The sequence below is a fragment of the Elgaria multicarinata genome, chromosome 6 (genome assembly GCF_023053635.1).
Source record: "Elgaria multicarinata webbii isolate HBS135686 ecotype San Diego chromosome 6, rElgMul1.1.pri, whole genome shotgun sequence".
NCBI classification, from domain to species: domain Eukaryota; kingdom Metazoa; phylum Chordata; class Lepidosauria; order Squamata; family Anguidae; genus Elgaria; species Elgaria multicarinata.
The window spans coordinates 110,389,568-110,407,343 of record NC_086176.1 but is presented as its reverse complement, the minus strand read 5'-3'; the positions used below and the strand labels follow the sequence as shown (position 1 = coordinate 110,407,343).

Here is a 17,776-nt window from a genome sequence, read left to right as displayed (position 1 = left end):
GTCGTCGTCTTCTTCCTTTCTTTTACCTGTTCCGTGGGCTCCTGCCAGAGAACACAGCCTGACGTTTCCTTAAGCAGCTAGAAGGCTACAAGACACTAAGATGTTGTTGCAAAGGTAAGGTACAGCTTGGCTTTCACTCATTCCCCTAGATTAGTTCTCTTGCACCTGAATGATCCAGCTTTAACCCAAGTTCATCTTAGCCTTGACTCTGGGCATGTCTAGACAGGGTGATATCCCAGGGATCGTTCACGTGCGTCCATATGACGCACAGGGGATCGCAGGAGCAGGGAAGGATGATCCCTCTATTTTCCCGGGATATCACCCTATTCTTTAATCCCAACTTTTCCCGCAGAGACCATAGGACAGATGGCCAGCTGTCCCGGTTTTGTCCCAGCTCCTCGTGAGTAACCGCGAGGAGCTGGGAACCAGGCGCGGAGCTCCTCAGGAGCTCTGTGCCCATTGGGGGTGGGGTGGGGGAGCAGGAGGGTTTTAAAAAAAGCACCTCACCTTTGTGATGGAGTGCTCCTGTGCTCTTTTTCGATTAAAAACAAAAAACCAAAATGGCGGGCGCGACGTCCTCTTCCTCCCGGGATGTCACGCGCCTCGTGTAGACTGAGGATCTTACGATTATCATATCGTGAGATCGTCCCCTCCACACACACCCTCGTCTAGCCATGCCCTCTGTGTCACCTGCAACCTCACATGCATTTACCTGTCGCTTCCGCTCCTCCCACTAAAATATCCCGCTGAATTTTGCCGTCGTCTTCGTCCAGCGCAAACCAACGGTTGCATGGGAATTCGTACGTGCACTTGTTGCCAATGTCTTCGATCATCACCTAGGTGAGAGCAGATCCTCATTTGAACGAGGCATTTGTGCAGGACATACTTTTATGCTGTAGACCTAAGGTTTTATATTGTATTTTATGCTACATTTCGTGGTTTTCATTTTTGTGAACCGCCCAGAGAGTTTCGGCTATTGGGTGGCACAGAAACGCAATAAATAAACAAACGAATAAATAAAAACAAGGATCTAACCACAAAATTAGATTGTTCTAATGTGCTCAATATGGAGCTACCTTTAGGCCTGGTCCGGAAGCTACAGCTGGTGCAGAACACAGCTACAAAGCTACTAATAGGAGCCTCTTTTTGGCAGTATGTTACACCTCCATTAAAAGAACTGCACTGGCTACCAATAAGCCACTGTGCCACATTGAATGTTCTATTGTCAACATTTAAAGCTGGAGGGATCATCTCATCCCTTCTGTCACCCTTTGCGGTCCTCAAGAGGAGTACTTGTGACAGTGCTGCACGCTTCTGAGGTTTGCCTCAGGAGTACCTGTAATAGAGTGTTTAGTGTTGCAATGAATGAAATAAAATGGAGTGAAATGAAAAGACGGGAGCAGCTAGAGGCCTACACTTTGCTTCAAAGCGATCCCAGCTACTGGTAAGAATTTTTTTTCCTGTTGTTGTTGTTTTTTAAAAATTAAAGGTTAGGAGGTGTTGGGCACCTAGATGGGCGCTAAGGAAAGTGTTCAGGGGCCCAAGGGTGCATGTGTAATCCTTATACATTGGATAGTTTAGGCCCTTAGGGGTGGAGTTCTCACTCAGAGAAGGGTGACCCTATGAAAAGGAGGACAGGGCTCCTGTATCTTTAACAGTTGCACAGAAAAGGGAATTTCAGCAGGTGTCATTTGTATGCATAAACTCCCTCTTCATCACAACAGTGAAAGCTGCAGGAGCCCTGCCCTCTTTTGTATCTGGTCACTCTAGCATAGCTCCTGCTGCTTTAACTGTTGTGATGAAGAGGGAATTTCACCAGGTGCTGCATGAATACAAATGAAATGACACCTGCAGAAATTCCCTTTTCTATACAACTGTTAAAGATACAGGAGCCCTGTCCTCCTTTCCATATGGCCACCCTAACTCAGAGCAAGAGCTAAGTGAAAAACAAACAAAAGAGTCAGTCTGTTCTACTCAGAAGCTTAAAGCTGGAGAAGTGATGAATAATTACGGGCTCTTATCCCCTTGTAAACTGATATTTGCGTACAACAGAATTGTAAGGGGGTGGGAATCATTTTTGTATCTCTAAATTAGTTATATTTATATTGTTCCAACAGGGCTAATACCTTCAGCTACAATTTATAAGCTGCAGATTGCAAATTGTCCTGTGGTCTGGGTTTAAAGTGCCTACAAGGGGTGTACAGAGGTGCCCAGCCCCAGAGGCACATTGAGACACATTCTTGCAAGCAAGAATTCCATCATTTTGTTTGGACTCAGAAGACTAATGTAGGGTGACCATATGAAAAGAAGGACAGGGCTCCTGTATCTTTAAAGTTGTATAGAAAAGGGAATTTCAGCAAGTGTTATCTGAATGCATGTAGCATCTGGTGAAATTCCCTCTTCATCGCAATAGTTAAAGCTGCAGGTGCCCTCCTCTCTTTTGTATCTAGTCACGAGGGCAGGACTCCTGGAGCTTTAAATGTTGTGATGAAGAGGGGATTTCACCAGGTGCTGCCTGCATACAAATGACACCTGCTGAAAATCCCTTTTCTCTACAACTTAAAGATACAGGAGCCCTGTCCTCCTTTTCATATGGTCGCCCTAACTAATGTCTTTGCATTGGGCAATTGATTGCTGTATGTTTTCTGTAATGTTAATTGTTATGAAAAACATGCTCATTCAGTTACGTCATTGCAAGTTTTATTCAAATTAAGCCCCGTAGAACCACGTAAGTGGAGGTTATACCGGAAGCACCACGTTGCCTGGAGCTAAGCAAGACGGACCGGTGGGCTACCTCAATATCAGGAAGCTTCTTATGTTTCTAGAGAGAAATGATCACATCTGTACAAACCTTGGCCATGTGCCATCCGGCTGAACCACCCTTGTTATTGTGGCCTATGGTGATTTTCCTTAGCCTTCCCAGATTGGGTGCATCAAGTGTGAACTTGTCTTCTGCAGCTTTCTCAAAATTGTCATTGTCATTGTCCAGCAACCGCTCTCCTAAGCCACGGAAGACATTAAAGGAAAAGACAAACAAATGAGGAGAAATTAGATAAAGATGTAGACATATGCCAGGTACTCTGGGGGATGAATGCAACAGCTTTAAGTGAGCCTGAACCTAGGATTTCAATTGTGAACATGAGATTCTTGACCTATTATTATTATTATTATTATTATTATTATTATTATTATTATTATTATTATTATTATTATGCCCAATAGCTGAAGCTCGCTGGGCAGTTAACATAGGGTGACCACATAACCAGATTTGCCTGGATTTGTCCGGGTTTTTGGTGACAAATCCGGGAGGGGAGGGAAAATCCGGATTTTTCCAATCTTCCCCAGCCAAAGAGCAGCTCTAATGGGAATTAACAAAAATGCTTATAACTCCGTCATTTTTAAAGATAAAGACATGAAACTTGGCACGATGGTAGCTCTTAGGAAGGGCTTTAGTTATACCAAATTTGAAACAGGTCCGTTCATCTATTTTTTTTTAGAATTTTTTTAATAATTGAGGTTTTTAAATTATTATTTTTAAAATCGTCATTTTTAAAGATAAAGAGATGAAACTTCGCAACATGATAGGTTTTAGGTAGAGCTTTAGCCATACCAAATTTAAAACAGATCCGTTCATCTATTGATTTTTTAGGAATTTTTTAAAAATTGAGGTTTTAAAATTATTTTGTAGAACAGATTTGTCTTAAATGTGTGCTGTAAAATCAGACATGTGACCAAGGTTATGTTTGGGTGGGCACGCCCCCTTGGTGCTAGACACGCCCCCTTGGGGGCCGACCATGTTGTCCTCCTTTTTGGTTTCCAAAATATGGTCACCCTAGTTAACAAGAATAGCAGATGTTTTTTAAAAAGCAACCTTAAGCATTATCATTATTAGAAAGATTTATAGGCCTCCGTTTAGGGGAAATCTTCCCAAGACAACACGCAAAATTAAAACCATAAAACATAATCATTGATAAAACAATAATAATAAAATATCAACATTTTGCCAGTTAAAACTAGCTAGTACCATCTACACATTGGCACCCAATAAACTTGTTCAATTGTAGGCCGAGATGAAAAGTGAAGTCTTCAGGAGCTGCCTAAAGGCCTGTAAATGATGAGGTTGGGTGTCAAAGCCATTTTCAGGCACAGAAGTGAATGGGAGTCATGCAGAATCCACCTCTGTGAATGGCCTCAGGATTGGCCGGGATTTGCATAAATACCAGGCTCAGAGTAGTCCCTGCTTAACAGAGCAGAACCTTCTGCTGTGTGCTGGAGAACAACCACCCTGGCCTAGATTTGGGTACTTTAGCCTGTCCCTCAACAACACAAATATAAGGGGATCACAAATATGAATGTGAGGCACCTTTTCCTAGGCTGGAAACAGACAATGTCACACCATCAGCTGAAGATGGTATGGCATTGCATCATTTTCTGTGATGCACACACACCTCTTTTATCTCATAAGAAAACCAAGGGTCCATCTAGTCCAGCACTCTGTTCACACAGTGACCAACCAGCCAACAGCCAAGGACCAACAAAGCAGGACATGGTACAACAGCACCCTCCCACCCATGTTCCCCAGCAATTGGTGCATACAGGCTTAAAAGGAAAGGAACCTCTCGTGCAAGCACGGAGTCATTACTGACTCTTGGAGGGACGCCAGCTTTCGCTGACGTTTTCTTGGCAGGCCTTATATAGTGGGGTGGTTTGCCGTTGCCTTCCCCAGCCGTTATTACCTTTCCCCCAGCTAACTGGGTACTCATTTTACTGACCTCGGAAGGATGGAAGGCTGAGTTGACCCAAGCCGGCTGCCTGAAACCAGCTTCTGCTGGGATCGAACTCAGGCTGTGGGGAGAGTTTCAGCTGCAGAAACTGCTGCTTTACCGCTTTGCACCACACGAGGCTCGTATACAGGCTTACTGCCTCTGATACTGGAGGTAGCACAGAGCCACCAGGACTACTAGCAATTGATAGCCTTCTCCTCCAGGAATTCATCTAACTCCAATAAAAGCCATCCAAATTGGTGGCCATCATCACATCTTGTGGTAATGAACTCCATAGTTTGACTATGCGCTGTGTGAAGAAGTCCTTCCTTTCATCTGTCCTGAATCTCCCACCAATCAGCTTCATGGGAAGTCCCCATTGGGTTCTAGTATTATGAAAGAGGGAGAAAAATGTCTCCCTTTCCACATTCCCCACACCGTGCATAATTTTGTGCACCTCTGGGGTGGAGGTGGAGCTAGAAAGAACAATGAGGCTGAACTATCTATCACAGCCTTCCTCAACCTGGGGTGCTCCAGATGTGTTGGACTACAACTCCCAGAATGCCCCTGGGGCATTCTGGGAGATGCAGTCCAACACATCTGGAGTACCCCAGGTTGAGGAAGGCTGATCTATCACCTCATCCACAGACTTACCAGACAGGGAATAAAAGATAGGAGGAAAGATTCCCATACTTCTCCAGCGGAGTGGGTTTATAAAAGGTTGCGGAGCTAATTTTCCTATGCATAGGTGAAGGGCCCTGCCCCAAGCCAGCCATGAAATGCTGTTTTGGGGAGTTCTTCCTATTACCACCACTGGTATTTATCCCCCCAGTTGCAGTGGTAGCCTCTGCCATTGCTGAGCACCCAAACACACCGTAGTATCACTTTTCTCCACAAACAGAGACTGGTTGAGAGGCGCCAATACAACATCCTTATCCCCTCCAGCCTTCAACATGGGGGTGGGTTAATCAATGAACCTCTTAGTTGGTGGGAGACAGGTTTTTGTTTTGTTTTTTTAATCCATGGCCCTTTCTACACCTAAGGGCCTTTGGGGAGGGAGGGGGGACAATTCTGGACTTACCTGCTTCCGGGATCATCCCTGGGCGTCAAAACAGAAGCGCAACGTCCCAGAAGGGAAGAAGGACGTCGTGCCTGTTATGCCCACCAATGCAAAGTAAGTAAAAATAAAAAAGCCCTGACTCCGCTTCCCCCCCCCATGTCCCTGGACGCCCCCCAGCCCAGCTCCTTCCCTCTGCTGATCTCCGCTACTCATGGGGAGGAAGGAAGAAGCTGGGATGGGTGCCCACATTGCCTGCGGTCCTCAGGATCATCCTGGGACTGCGGGTAAAACTGGGATAAAAGCGGTCCCAGAAATCCCGGGGAAATGGAGGGATCATTCCTGCCTGCTCCTGAAATCCCCTATGTATCATTTGGATGCACAGGGATAATCTAGGGATGATCCCAGGAAAAGAAACAAGGTGTAGAAAGGTCCTGTGAAAGCAAATTGCACAGTGAAGGCATTGTGTATTAATGGCATACTTTTCTGAGTTTTGGCATGTGTGTGTGTGTGTGTGTGTGTGTGTGTGTGTGTGTGTGTGTTATTTTGATTTGGTGTGTGACTGTAATGGACTGTGAAAAGGAAACAGCAAAGATGACTTTTCTGTCTACTAATGAATAGTAGTTTTAATTTAATACATCATACGTTATCTTACATTTCCTTCAGTATCTCAAAAAGGCACCAACCTGGAGGTATGGTAATATGCAACTGTATGTAAATTCAGTTGATTGATTGATTAATCAACCACTCTTTAAAAGGTACATGATTAATCAAGTGAAATTATTGTCAGTTGAGAGACTGAGTAATTTGCCTTGATAGTTGTTTAACATACGACTGAAGTGTGCTTTGAAAAGGCAGTTTCCTGAAGAATTCCAGAAGGGCAGCCATGCAGTACAGGAAGGGTGCAATGTGTCACAATTTGCTCAGTTCACCTGCACAGCATGCCACTTTGGTTGCGTGATCAGCTCTGGACCTCACAGGCTTTGCAGCACAAGGAGGAACACAGATGGTGTTAGGGTTTATTGTATTTTGTACCCCGTCTATCTTCCAAGGAGGTTAGGGTGGCATACAAATCTCTCTCTCTCTCTCTCTCTCTCTCTCTCTCTCCTCACCGACACACATTTTATTCTCACAACAACCCTATGGGGTAGGTGATGCTAAAAGATAATGGCTGGCTGAAGTCTACCCAGGGCCGGCTCTACCATTAGGCCAACGAGGCAGCCGCCTAGGGTGCAGACCTCAGAGGGGCGCAGTGCTGACCTTTAAGGGTCACAGTTTTATACAAATTAGCAAAGAGAGATTTTGATGTGCCTGAAACTGGAACTTTTATATGAGACATTTTTAACTCTGTTTGTCTGTTTCTCACTTGTTTCTCTGCCTGACTGTAAGCAAAATATTGCGTTAACATGATGGGTTGGTCACGCCAAGTAACCTTAAATAGCATATAAACTTAAAGGTGCACGAAGTAAAAGGTTTTAATGTTGTGTTGCCAATGGCGGGGGTATGCCCGTTAGTACAAAATGATTTGTGTGCCAAAGTATTTTCTTTTGTATTTGCAAAAGATAATCCAAAATTGATTATTACTTATTATTGCAATTTAAAATAAATTTAGCAGTTTCAAGTTTTCTGCTTTTTATTTTTTTCTACAAAATATCTGTTCTTAAAAATTGAAGTTGGCAATTTCTGGAGGGTGGTAGTGGTGGTGAAAGTAGCTGTGCATGATGGGAGTTACGCTCCAACACATCTGGAGGGCACAAACTCAAAAACAGCTGCCCCCAATCAAGCCGGGGCCTGGAAATAATGCCAGAAGCAACACACCTTCCCCAGAATCACAGCAGCCTCAATTACGTTCCTTGTTCATTTGCTGCAGACACCAAAAAAAAACAGTTCGTTGGGAAATACTACCTGTGTCTCCATTCTGGCCAAAGATGTTAATGAAAACGTCAGCATCCGTCCCACTGCCGTTTATGTCGCTTGTAAACACTCTCACCACGTACTTGTTCACTGCAGAGAAACACAACAGGTCCATTAGCCATGTTAGATAACGAATGATGTTAGATGCAGGACAAAAAGAAATCTGAAGTAACACAAACCACATTTTTTAAAAACTGGTGGCCTACTCATTAATAGGGATCCAGGGGGAATCCGTGAAGGACTCCAAGAATCCAACCTCCGGAGTCCGCAACAGATCCCCCTTACCTGTACATCCTCAGATTTTATACAGGGCAGCTTCCCGCCTTCATAAAAGGTGTGATAGGCTAATGGCTACCTATCGTGGGAATCTTACTGCTGTAACTGGCGTATTTTATGCCATTTGCAGCTGTAAAGCACTTACTTCTATGTAAATTGCAGCTGATTAGAGCCGCATTTAAGTAGAAGTTAGCGTTTACCGCAGGAAACGGCATAAAATACATCCGTTATGGCCATAATTTCCCCATGGTAGGCCAGTGGCAGCCACCATTACCCTATTGCATCATTTATAAAGATGCAGCGTTGCCCTGTGAACTCCGGCGGTTGTACCAGGGCTCCAGGGAAATCCGCAGAGCACCAAGAGGTTCAGATTTCCCTGCGGCAGACTCCACAGGACCAGACGTTGGCGGTGGGTGGGTGCCAGTCTGTACTCATAAAGAAGGAATCAAGCACTCAGCACTCTGGTTGGACAGATCTGTCGGTTTCACTTTCTCCCCATTTTCCTGCTCTAGTTATTTAGCAGTAATGGGTTAATAGATAGATATGAGCCCTATGCAAGAGGGCTAAGTGGGGAAGGAGATGTGAAAGCACATGTAAGCCCCATCTCCAATGTCCCTGCATGTCCAGCTGCCGCTTAGAGCATTGGCACCTTTCTACATGAGGTTTTGAGTCTGTGCTCCTGATTCCTCATTCTTAGTAGTTTGCAGGTCCTTTATACAACATCGTCATCCTCCAGGGCTTCTCCTGTGCTTTGCAACCATTATCAATGGGATTTTTTTTTCCTGTAATGAGGAATGTCTAGTATTTTTTCTGGATGGCATTATCGAAAGCTAGTATAATTGCACAGTTCTGCTGTACCACAATGCCACCTAGTGGTTGTGTAATGGATCATAGGAAGAGGAACAAAAATCCCTGTAAAAAAACACCTGTAAAAGAGCCAACCTTAATCCTGCAAAGAATCCAGAAGTGGTAGCTGTCACAGCCTGCTCACCTTGAGACTCCTTTTTACCTTTTTCTTTAAAGGATCCCAACCATGAACATAGTTGGTATACGGCTGCCCACTCTGTGTATTATTTTTCCTTTGTGTGACCACCTCTGGGCATTACCTTTTACTCTCCCGCTGGTTCTGTGATTCTCTGAGCCCTTTTTAGTCCCACAGCAACCAGCTTGGCACTTTGTCCAGCTTTTATTCACCTTCTACTTTACTGCTGCCACCGTATAAATCAGTACCTTACTTCAGGTACTTAAAGAATCCAATCCAGTGTGAAACAAAACAACTTTTATTTAACCAGAAATAAGTTCACGCAATATATCAAGCTTATGGATTCATTCATCAGTACTTAGTTGTTACAATAAAGATGTCTTGTATCCTTGCCTACTCTACTCTCTAAATTTCTAATCTAGCTTCTCCTGCTCCCTCTTATTCCCAAAACAATAAACCGCAGACCCTACATTAATCTATCTGTCACTGCAGAGGCCACCAGTGAGGGAGGAAGCAGCAGCCAGGCACCTCTCCATCGTGCCTGGGTCCAGCTCCAGCTGAGAGCCCCCTCCCTCCTGCTGTCAACTGTCTCTGCAGAGGCCACCAGTGAGGGAGGAAGCAGCAACCAGGCACCTCTCCACCGTGCCTGGGTCCAGCTCCAGCTGAGAGCCCCCTCCCTCCTGCTGTCAACTGTCTCTGCAGAGGCCACCAGTGAGGGAGGAAGCAGCAGCCAGGCACCTCTCCACCGTGCCTGGGTCCAGCTCCAGCTCAGAGCCCCCTCCCTCCTGCTGTCAATTGTCTCTGCAGAGGCCACCAGTGAGGGAAGAAGCAGCAGCCAGGCACCTCTCCACCGTGCCTGGGTCCAGCTCCAGCTGAGAGCCCCCTCCCTCCTGCTACCAACTGTCTCTGTAGAGGCCACCAGTGAGGAAGGAAGCAGCAGCCAGGCACCTCTCCACTGTGCCTGGGTCCAGCTCCAGCTAAGAGCCCCCTCCCTCCTGCTACCAACTGTCTCTGCAGAGGCCACCAGTGAGGGAGGAAGCAGCAGCCAGGCACCTCTCCACTGTGCCTGGGTCCAGCTCCAGCTCAGAGCCCCCTCCCTCCTGCTACCAACTGTCACTGCAGAGGCCACCAGTGAGGGAGGAAGCAGCAGCCAGGCACCTCTCCACTGTGCCTGGGTCCAGCTCCAGCTCAGAGCCCCCTCCCTCCTACTGTCAACTGTCTCTGCAGAGGCCACCAGTGAGGGAGGAAGCAGCAGCCAGGCACCTCTCCACCGTGCCTGGGTCCAGCTCCAGCTGAGAGCCCCCTCCCTCCTGCTGTCAACTGTAACTGTTGAACTTTGCAACTAAGATTGTAGTGCGTGAATTTGCTTTCCTTTTCCCCCTCCTCCTCCTCCCTCCCAATCCCCTTTCCTTTTGTGTCATGTCTTTTAGATTGTAAGCCTGTGGGCAGGGACTGTCAAGAAATACTTTTTTAAGCCGCCGTGAGAGCCTTTTTTGGCTGAATAGCGGCATAAAAATCCTTAAATAAATAAATAAATAAATAAAAAATCTATCCTCTACAGCAGACTAACTCCAACTCCCTCCAACTACCAACTTCCAACTGACTTTAACTGTCATTCCCCTTCACACATTCAAATCCAACAGCCAATCAGCATTCACTCCAACATTCCATTCACTCACTCCCCCTCCCAACAGAATTAACTACTTACCAGCCTTATCATACATAGTCTAACAGATAAATGGCATAAAACAGTGAAACATCACATAAGCCTCTATAAAGGTATGGGCTAAAAACCTCATGTAGAAAAGCCCTTGAACATTTCATAGAATCATAGAATAGCAGAGTTGGAAGGGGCCTACAAGGCCATCGAGTCCAACCCCCTGCTCAATGCAGGAATCCACCCTAAAGCATCCCTGACAGATGGTTGTCCAGCTGCCTCTTGAAGGCCTCTAGTGTGGGAGAGCCCACAACCTCCCTAGGTAACTGATTCCATTGTCGTACTGCGCTAACAATCAGGAAGTTTTTCCTGATGTCCAGCTGGAATCTGGTTTCCTTTAACTTGAGCCCGTTATTCCGTGTCCTGCACTCTGGGAGGATCGTGAAGAGATCCTGGCCCTCCTCTGTGTTGGAATCATGTTGATTCCTTATTAGGATTTCCACTCAGTGTGTTCAGCTGAATTTGCTTTCGGGGCTCTTTTCAGAACTTCATATATTACTGGCTTCTGGGCACCTGGGGACATCGGTGGCAGGGTTTATGCGTGCACCCATGTGCGCTCCCCCACTTTAGCCCTGCACACAAGCAGGTGAACACCTGCACAGGTCTGTGCTTGGCACGAGATGAGGTTGCCACTTACGCATCGCCAAAAAGAGAGGACAAAAAGGACACGGGTGTGTGTAAAATCTGCATATGTTCATTTATATGTATAGGTACCAATTTGGAAATAATTACTATAATTATTAGTTACAGAAATGCAATACATCTTATCACACTTGGGAAGACTGAGTGCCTGCTCAGCCTGGCATCCAGGTGTTGCTCATCGTTGATGAGCAACTTCAAGAACGCTGTTCTCCCTCTTTATGGCTCTGAACCTTTAACCTGGACAGCATTCCCAAGAAAGGACGGTCCTCTGACAGTCTTTCAAAGTGAGGGCTGTGCTCTGTAAAGTAGGACACAGGGACACCCTTGATCAAAGTCATCAGCTCGGGGGCCCTGAGTTCCTAGAAAGGTCCACTCAAGGTATCAGTTTAGCAAGGGTCTTTTTTCTTTTCTTTCCTGAACTGGGACAAGGCAGCAATACCATAAAACTCAACTGCATTGCTATGAAACACTGTCACTGTTGGGCCATGGACAGCAATTTAATGTGAGCCAGGAGACATGGGACAAGCCAATAATTAGGACCAAAGAGAAAGGACAAACCAGTAGCAAACAAGCAAGGCCAGCCCTCCCATGAGGTGGGTTGAATTAATAGAATCATAGAATCATAGAATAGCAGAGTCGGAAGGGGCCTACAAGGCCATCGAGTCCAACCCCCTACTCAATGCAGGAATCATAGAATCATAGAATAGCAGAGTCGGAAGGGGCCTACAAGGCCATCGAGTCCAACCCCCTACTCAATGCAGGAATCATAGAATCATAGAATAGCAGAGTCGGAAGGGGCCTACAAGGCCATCGAGTCCAACCCCCTACTCAATGCAGGAATCATAGAATCATAGAATAGCAGAGTCGGAAGGGGCCTACAAGGCCATCGAGTCCAACCCCCTACTCAATGCAGGAATCATAGAATCATAGAATAGCAGAGTCGGAAGGGGCCTACAAGGCCATCGAGTCCAACCCCCTACTCAATGCAGGAATCATAGAATCATAGAATAGCAGAGTTGGAAGGGGCCTACAAGGCCATCGAGTCCAACCCCCTACTCATTGCAGGAATCATAGAATCATAGAATAGCAGAGTCGGAAGGGGCCTACAAGGCCATCGAGTCCAACCCCCTACTCAATGCAGGAATCATAGAATCATAGAATAGCAGAGTTGGAAGGAGCCTACAAGGCCATCGAGTCCAACCCCCTACTCATTGCAGGAATCATAGAATCATAGAATAGCAGAGTTGGAAGGGGCCTACAAGGCCATCGAGTCCAACCCCCTACTCAATGCAGGAATCATAGAATCATAGAATAGCAGAGTCGGAAGGGGCCTACAAGGCCATCGAGTCCAACCCCCTACTCAATGCAGGAATCATAGAATCATAGAATAGCAGAGTTGGAAGGAGCCTACAAGGCCATCGAGTCCAACCCCCTACTCAATGCAGGAATCATAGAATCATAGAATAGCAGAGTTGGAAGGAGCCTACAAGGCCATCAAGTCCAACCCCCTACTCAATGCAGGAATCATAGAATCATAGAATAGCAGAGTCGGAAGGGGCCTACAAGGCCATCGAGTCCAACCCCCTACTCAATGCAGGAATCATAGAATCATAGAATAGCAGAGTTGGAAGGAGCCTACAAGGCCATCGAGTCCAACCCCCTACTCAATGCAGGAATCATAGAATCATAGAATAGCAGAGTTGGAAGGAGCCTACAAGGCCATCGAGTCCAACCCCCTACTCAATGCAGGAATCATAGAATCATAGAATAGCAGAGTCGGAAGGGGCCTACAAGGCCATCGAGTCCAACCCCCTGCTCAATGCAGGAATCCACCCTAAAGCATCCCTGACAGATGGTTGTCCAGCTGCCTCTTGAATGCCTCTAGTTTGGGAGAGCCCACAACCTCCCTAGGTAACTGATTCCATTGTCGTACTGCGCTAACAGTCAGGAAGTTTTTCCTGATGCCCAGCTGGAATCTGGTTTCCTTTAACTTGAGCCCGTTATTCCGTGTCCTGCACTCTGGGAGGATCGTGAAGAGATCCTGGCCCTCCTCTGTGTTGGAATCATGTTGATTCCTTATTAGGATTTCCACTCAGTGTGTTCAGCTGAATTTGCTTTCGGGGCTCTTTTCAGAACTTCATATATTACTGGCTTCTGGGCACCTGGGGACATTGGTGGCAGGGTTTATGCGTGCACCCATGTGCGCTCCCCCACTTTAGCCCTGCACACAAGCAGGTGAACACCTGCACAGGTCTGTGCTTGGCACGAGATGAGGTTGCCACTTACGCATCGCCAAAAAGAGAGGACAAAAAGGACACGGGTGTGCGTAAAATCTGCATATGTTCATTTATATGTATAGGTACCAATTTGGAAATAATTACTATAATTATTAGTTACAGAAATGCAATACATCTTATCACACTTGGGAAGACTGAGTGCCTGCTCAGCCTGGCATCCAGGTGTTGCTCATCGTTGATGAGCAACTTCAAAAACGCTGTTCTCCCTCTTTATGGCTCTGAACCTTTAAACTAGACAGCATTCCCAAGAAAGGACGGTCCTCTGACAGTCTTTCAAAGTGAGGGCTGTGCTCTGTAAAGTAGGACACAGGGACACCCTTGATCAAAGTCATCAGCTCGGGGGCCCTGAGTTCCTAGAAAGGTCCACTCAAGGTATCAGTTTAGCAAGGGTCTTTTTTCTTTTCTTTCCTGAACTGGGACAAGGCAGCAATACCATAAAACTCAACTGCATTGCTATGAAACACTGTCACTGTTGGGCCATGGACAGCAATTTAATGTGAGCCAGGAGACATGGGACAAGCCAATAATTAGGACCAAAGAGAAAGGACAAACCAGTAGCAAACAAGCAAGGCCAGCCCTCCCATGAGGTGGGTTGAATTCATAGAATCATAGAATCATAGACTAGCAGAGTCGGAAGGGGCCTACAAGGCCATCGAGTCTAACCCCCTGCTCAATGCAGGAATCATAGAATCATAGAATAGCAGAGTTGGAAGGAGCCTACAAGGCCATCGAGTCCAACCCCCTACTCAATGCAGGAATTCATAGAATCATAGAATCACAGACTAGCAGAGTTGGAAGGGGCCTACAAGGCCATCGAGTCCAACCCCCTGCTCAATGCAGGAATCATAGAATCATAGAATCATAGAATAGCAGAGTCGGAAGGGGCCTACAAGGCCATCGAGTCCAACCCCCTGCTCAATGCAGGAATCATAGAATCATAGAATAGCAGAGTCGGAAGGGGCCTACAAGGCCATCAAGTCCAACCCCCTGCTCAATGCAGGAATCATAGAATCATAGAATCATAGAATAGCAGAGTTGGAAGGGGCCTACAAGGCCATCGAGTCCAACCCCCTGCTCAATGCAGGAATCCACCCTAAAGCATCCCTGACAGATGGTTGTCCCCCACCTCAGGTTGTGCATTCCTCTACCCACCCACCCCACCCCAAGAGAACCTGCCACTGCTGTCTCACTCCAGCAAGGTGACACTACAGTGGGTGCTCCGGACAGCCCCGCCAGCCACTCTCCCACCATGGAAGTTGCCACAGCAAGAAAGTGGTGCTGGCTGGGCTGGCTGGAACAGATGCCCGTCCTGCAGCTGCTCCAGAGATTCCCGTCGGTCCCACTTTCCCAACGTGGCAAATGCCACAGTGAGAGAGTGGCCGGGGGTGGCTCTCTGGAGCAGGCATTCACCCACTGGCTTGCTTTGTGATCCTCAGAGTGCAACAGAGAGTGGGCAGCTGCGTTCAGCCGCCTGCCCTCTGGTCCATGGTGATCTTCCTCTCAGCATTTATTTATTTAAAATATTTATATCCCGCCCTATATCACTAAGATCTCACGGCGGCGTACAGATAAAAACATACAGTATAAAACAATAAATATACACAGTTAAAAACAAATTAAACCATAATCCAAGTTAAAACAATATATAATTTAAAAGCAATAGATGCAGTTAAAACAGTTAAAACAATGTGCCAGTGAGTTTAACCATCAAAGGCTTTGTTAAAAAGCCATGTTTTTACTTGGCGTCGAAATGCAATCAATGTTGGCACCAGTTGGGCCTCCAAGGGGAGGGCATTCCACAGTCGGGGTGCCACCACAGAGAAAGCCCTCTCCCTTGTCCCATCATAACGTGATGGGACAAGGGAGCATGAACCAGCATGAACCAGAGAGCGGCTGCTTTCTGCATCAGCCAGAGAAAGCCACCGGTGTGGTGCTTCAGAGAGACACCCAGGCTCAAATGAAATGGCCTGTATCATGGGAAATCTCCTAGGGCACCCCTCCCACAATGCCTGGCTCTGAGGAAGGACCCACTCAGAGCCAGGCATTTGGGCCTGCCTCTCTCTGTGTAGAGCCATGCTGGTTGCTTTCTCTGGCTGACACGGCTCTCCAGAGAGTGCGCCCACAATGGGGGACAACATGACAGCAATGGGGTGGGGGCAACATGACAGCATTGCAAAGGCAATGTGGCAGTTGTGCATTCATGCTCTCCTGCCTCAGGTGTCAGGAAATCTGGCCCTGAAGCCAGGGAAACACACTAGACCTCAGGAAGACATTGATGCTGAAACAATGCTTCATTGGAAGCTCTCTTATACTCCTTCCTGTCCAGGAGAAACCAATGGGCAGCCTGGTGGGTGGAGTCAAAAAGCAGTTCCCTGAAGTGCTGCCACCTGCAGTTCAATGGTGCACTAAAGGTGGAAGCTGCACTCAGCTTCAGCAGCTCCTGACCAAAAGACACTAATCACATCAGCCCATGTGTACTGGTTCCTCTCTATTCGGCCCTGGTTAGGCCTCATCTTGAGTATTGCGTCCAGTTCTGGGCACCACACTTCAAGAAGGATGCAGACAAGCTGGAGCGTGTTCAGAAGAGGGCAACCAGGATGATCAGGGGTCTGGAAACGAAGCCCTATAAGGAGAGACTGAAAGAACTGGGCATGTTTAGCCAGGAGAAGAGAAGGCTGAGGGAAGACATGATAGCATTCTTCAAGGACTTAAAAGGTTGTCACACAGAGGAGAGCCAGGATCTCTTCTCGATCCTCCCAGGCTGCAGGACACAGAATAATGGGCTCAAGTTACAGGAAGCCAGATTCCGGCTGGACATCAGGAAAAACTTCCTGACTGTTAGAGCTGTACAACAATGGAACCAATTACCTAGGGAGGTTGTGGGCTCTCCCACACTAGAGGCATTCAAGAGGCAGCTGGACAACCATCTGTCAGGGATGCTTTAGGGTGGATTCCTGCATTGAGCAGGGGGTTGGACTTGATGGCCTTGTAGGACCCTTCCAACTCTACTATTCTATGATTCTATTCAGCTGTAATGAGTTGAGTTCAAAGGGGGGTTACTTCTAAGTCAAGTTGTATAGGATGATGGCCTAAGTCTCTTCGTTCCTTTTACTTGCAAGCGAAACCACTGGCAATATTTTGAAACATTTTGATTTAAACTGGGTAGGGCCACTACCCAATTAAAATATTAATTGGATTTAAATTGGATTAAAATGTTTTGATCAATATTGGGTAGGGCTCGGTGGAGGCTGATGGCTCTGATTCGGCTGCTGCTGCTGTGAATCCATTCTGGTTTTTATACAGAACCAGCCCGAACTCTAAAGGAGCTATCCAAGGTGCTGAACCTATTTTGGGGTTAGGGCTTAGCACCTTGGATAGCTCCTTTAGAGTTCTGGCTGGTTCTCACTACAAACCCAGAATGGATTCACAGCCCCACCAAAAGCCGAGCCGTCAACATTGCAATAGTAGGCCCACTACAAAAGGTTGTTTCAGGAGCCAGATTCAGCCCATAAACCTGGTCTGAGAAAGGTCATCTCTGATCTGGAGAGAGTGTACCTCTAGGCACGGCTCTGTGGTGGGCTGCTGTGTTCGGCACTCTGCCACTAAAACTCCTAGAATGCAGTGCAGACCCTTTGCTCCCTCTGCTGGTTAGACATAAATTAAACTGCCTTTTAAGCTAGTCTTCTTTCTGAAACTGAACGTCTGGATCACAGTACTGAGCCAAAAAAACAGAGGTTTCTGGTTTGGTTTTGCTTTTAAATCAGAAGACTGTGCAATAAGAGCTGTGTCTAAAATAAACCAAGGTTGCTCGATATGAAAAGGCCCAAGATACCAATCATACTTCGATTAAAGTGCTGGTATTGGGGGCAGGTTATTTGAAGGAACGCCTCCTCCCATATGTACCTGCCTGGACCTTAAGATCATCTACAGAGGCCCTTCTCCGTGAGCCCCTGCCAAAGGAAGTGAGGCAGGTGGCTACTAGGAGGAGGGCCTTCTCCGCTGTGGCACCCCGGTTGTGGAAAGAGCTCCCCAGAGAGGTCCGCCTGGTGCCTTCACTGTACTCCTTTCGTCGCCAGCTGAAGACCTTTTTATTCACTCAGTATTTTAATACTTAATTTTAACTTAAAT

At 46.7% G+C, this 17,776-nt stretch overlaps 1 protein-coding gene across 1 annotated transcript in view; it reads right to left on the bottom strand.

The window, feature by feature from the left end:
* The window catches only part of LOXHD1 (lipoxygenase homology PLAT domains 1), a 250,714-nt gene that overhangs the window by 188,942 nt on the left and 43,996 nt on the right, over positions 1 to 17,776 (bottom strand). The window contains exons 7-9 of the mRNA XM_063128805.1: positions 7,726 to 7,824; positions 2,852 to 3,000; positions 713 to 836 (exon numbers count right to left, since the gene is read on the bottom strand). Coding sequence (XP_062984875.1) covers positions 713 to 836; positions 2,852 to 3,000; positions 7,726 to 7,824 — 372 coding nt within the window. The remainder of the gene's footprint in view (positions 1 to 712; positions 837 to 2,851; positions 3,001 to 7,725; positions 7,825 to 17,776) is intronic.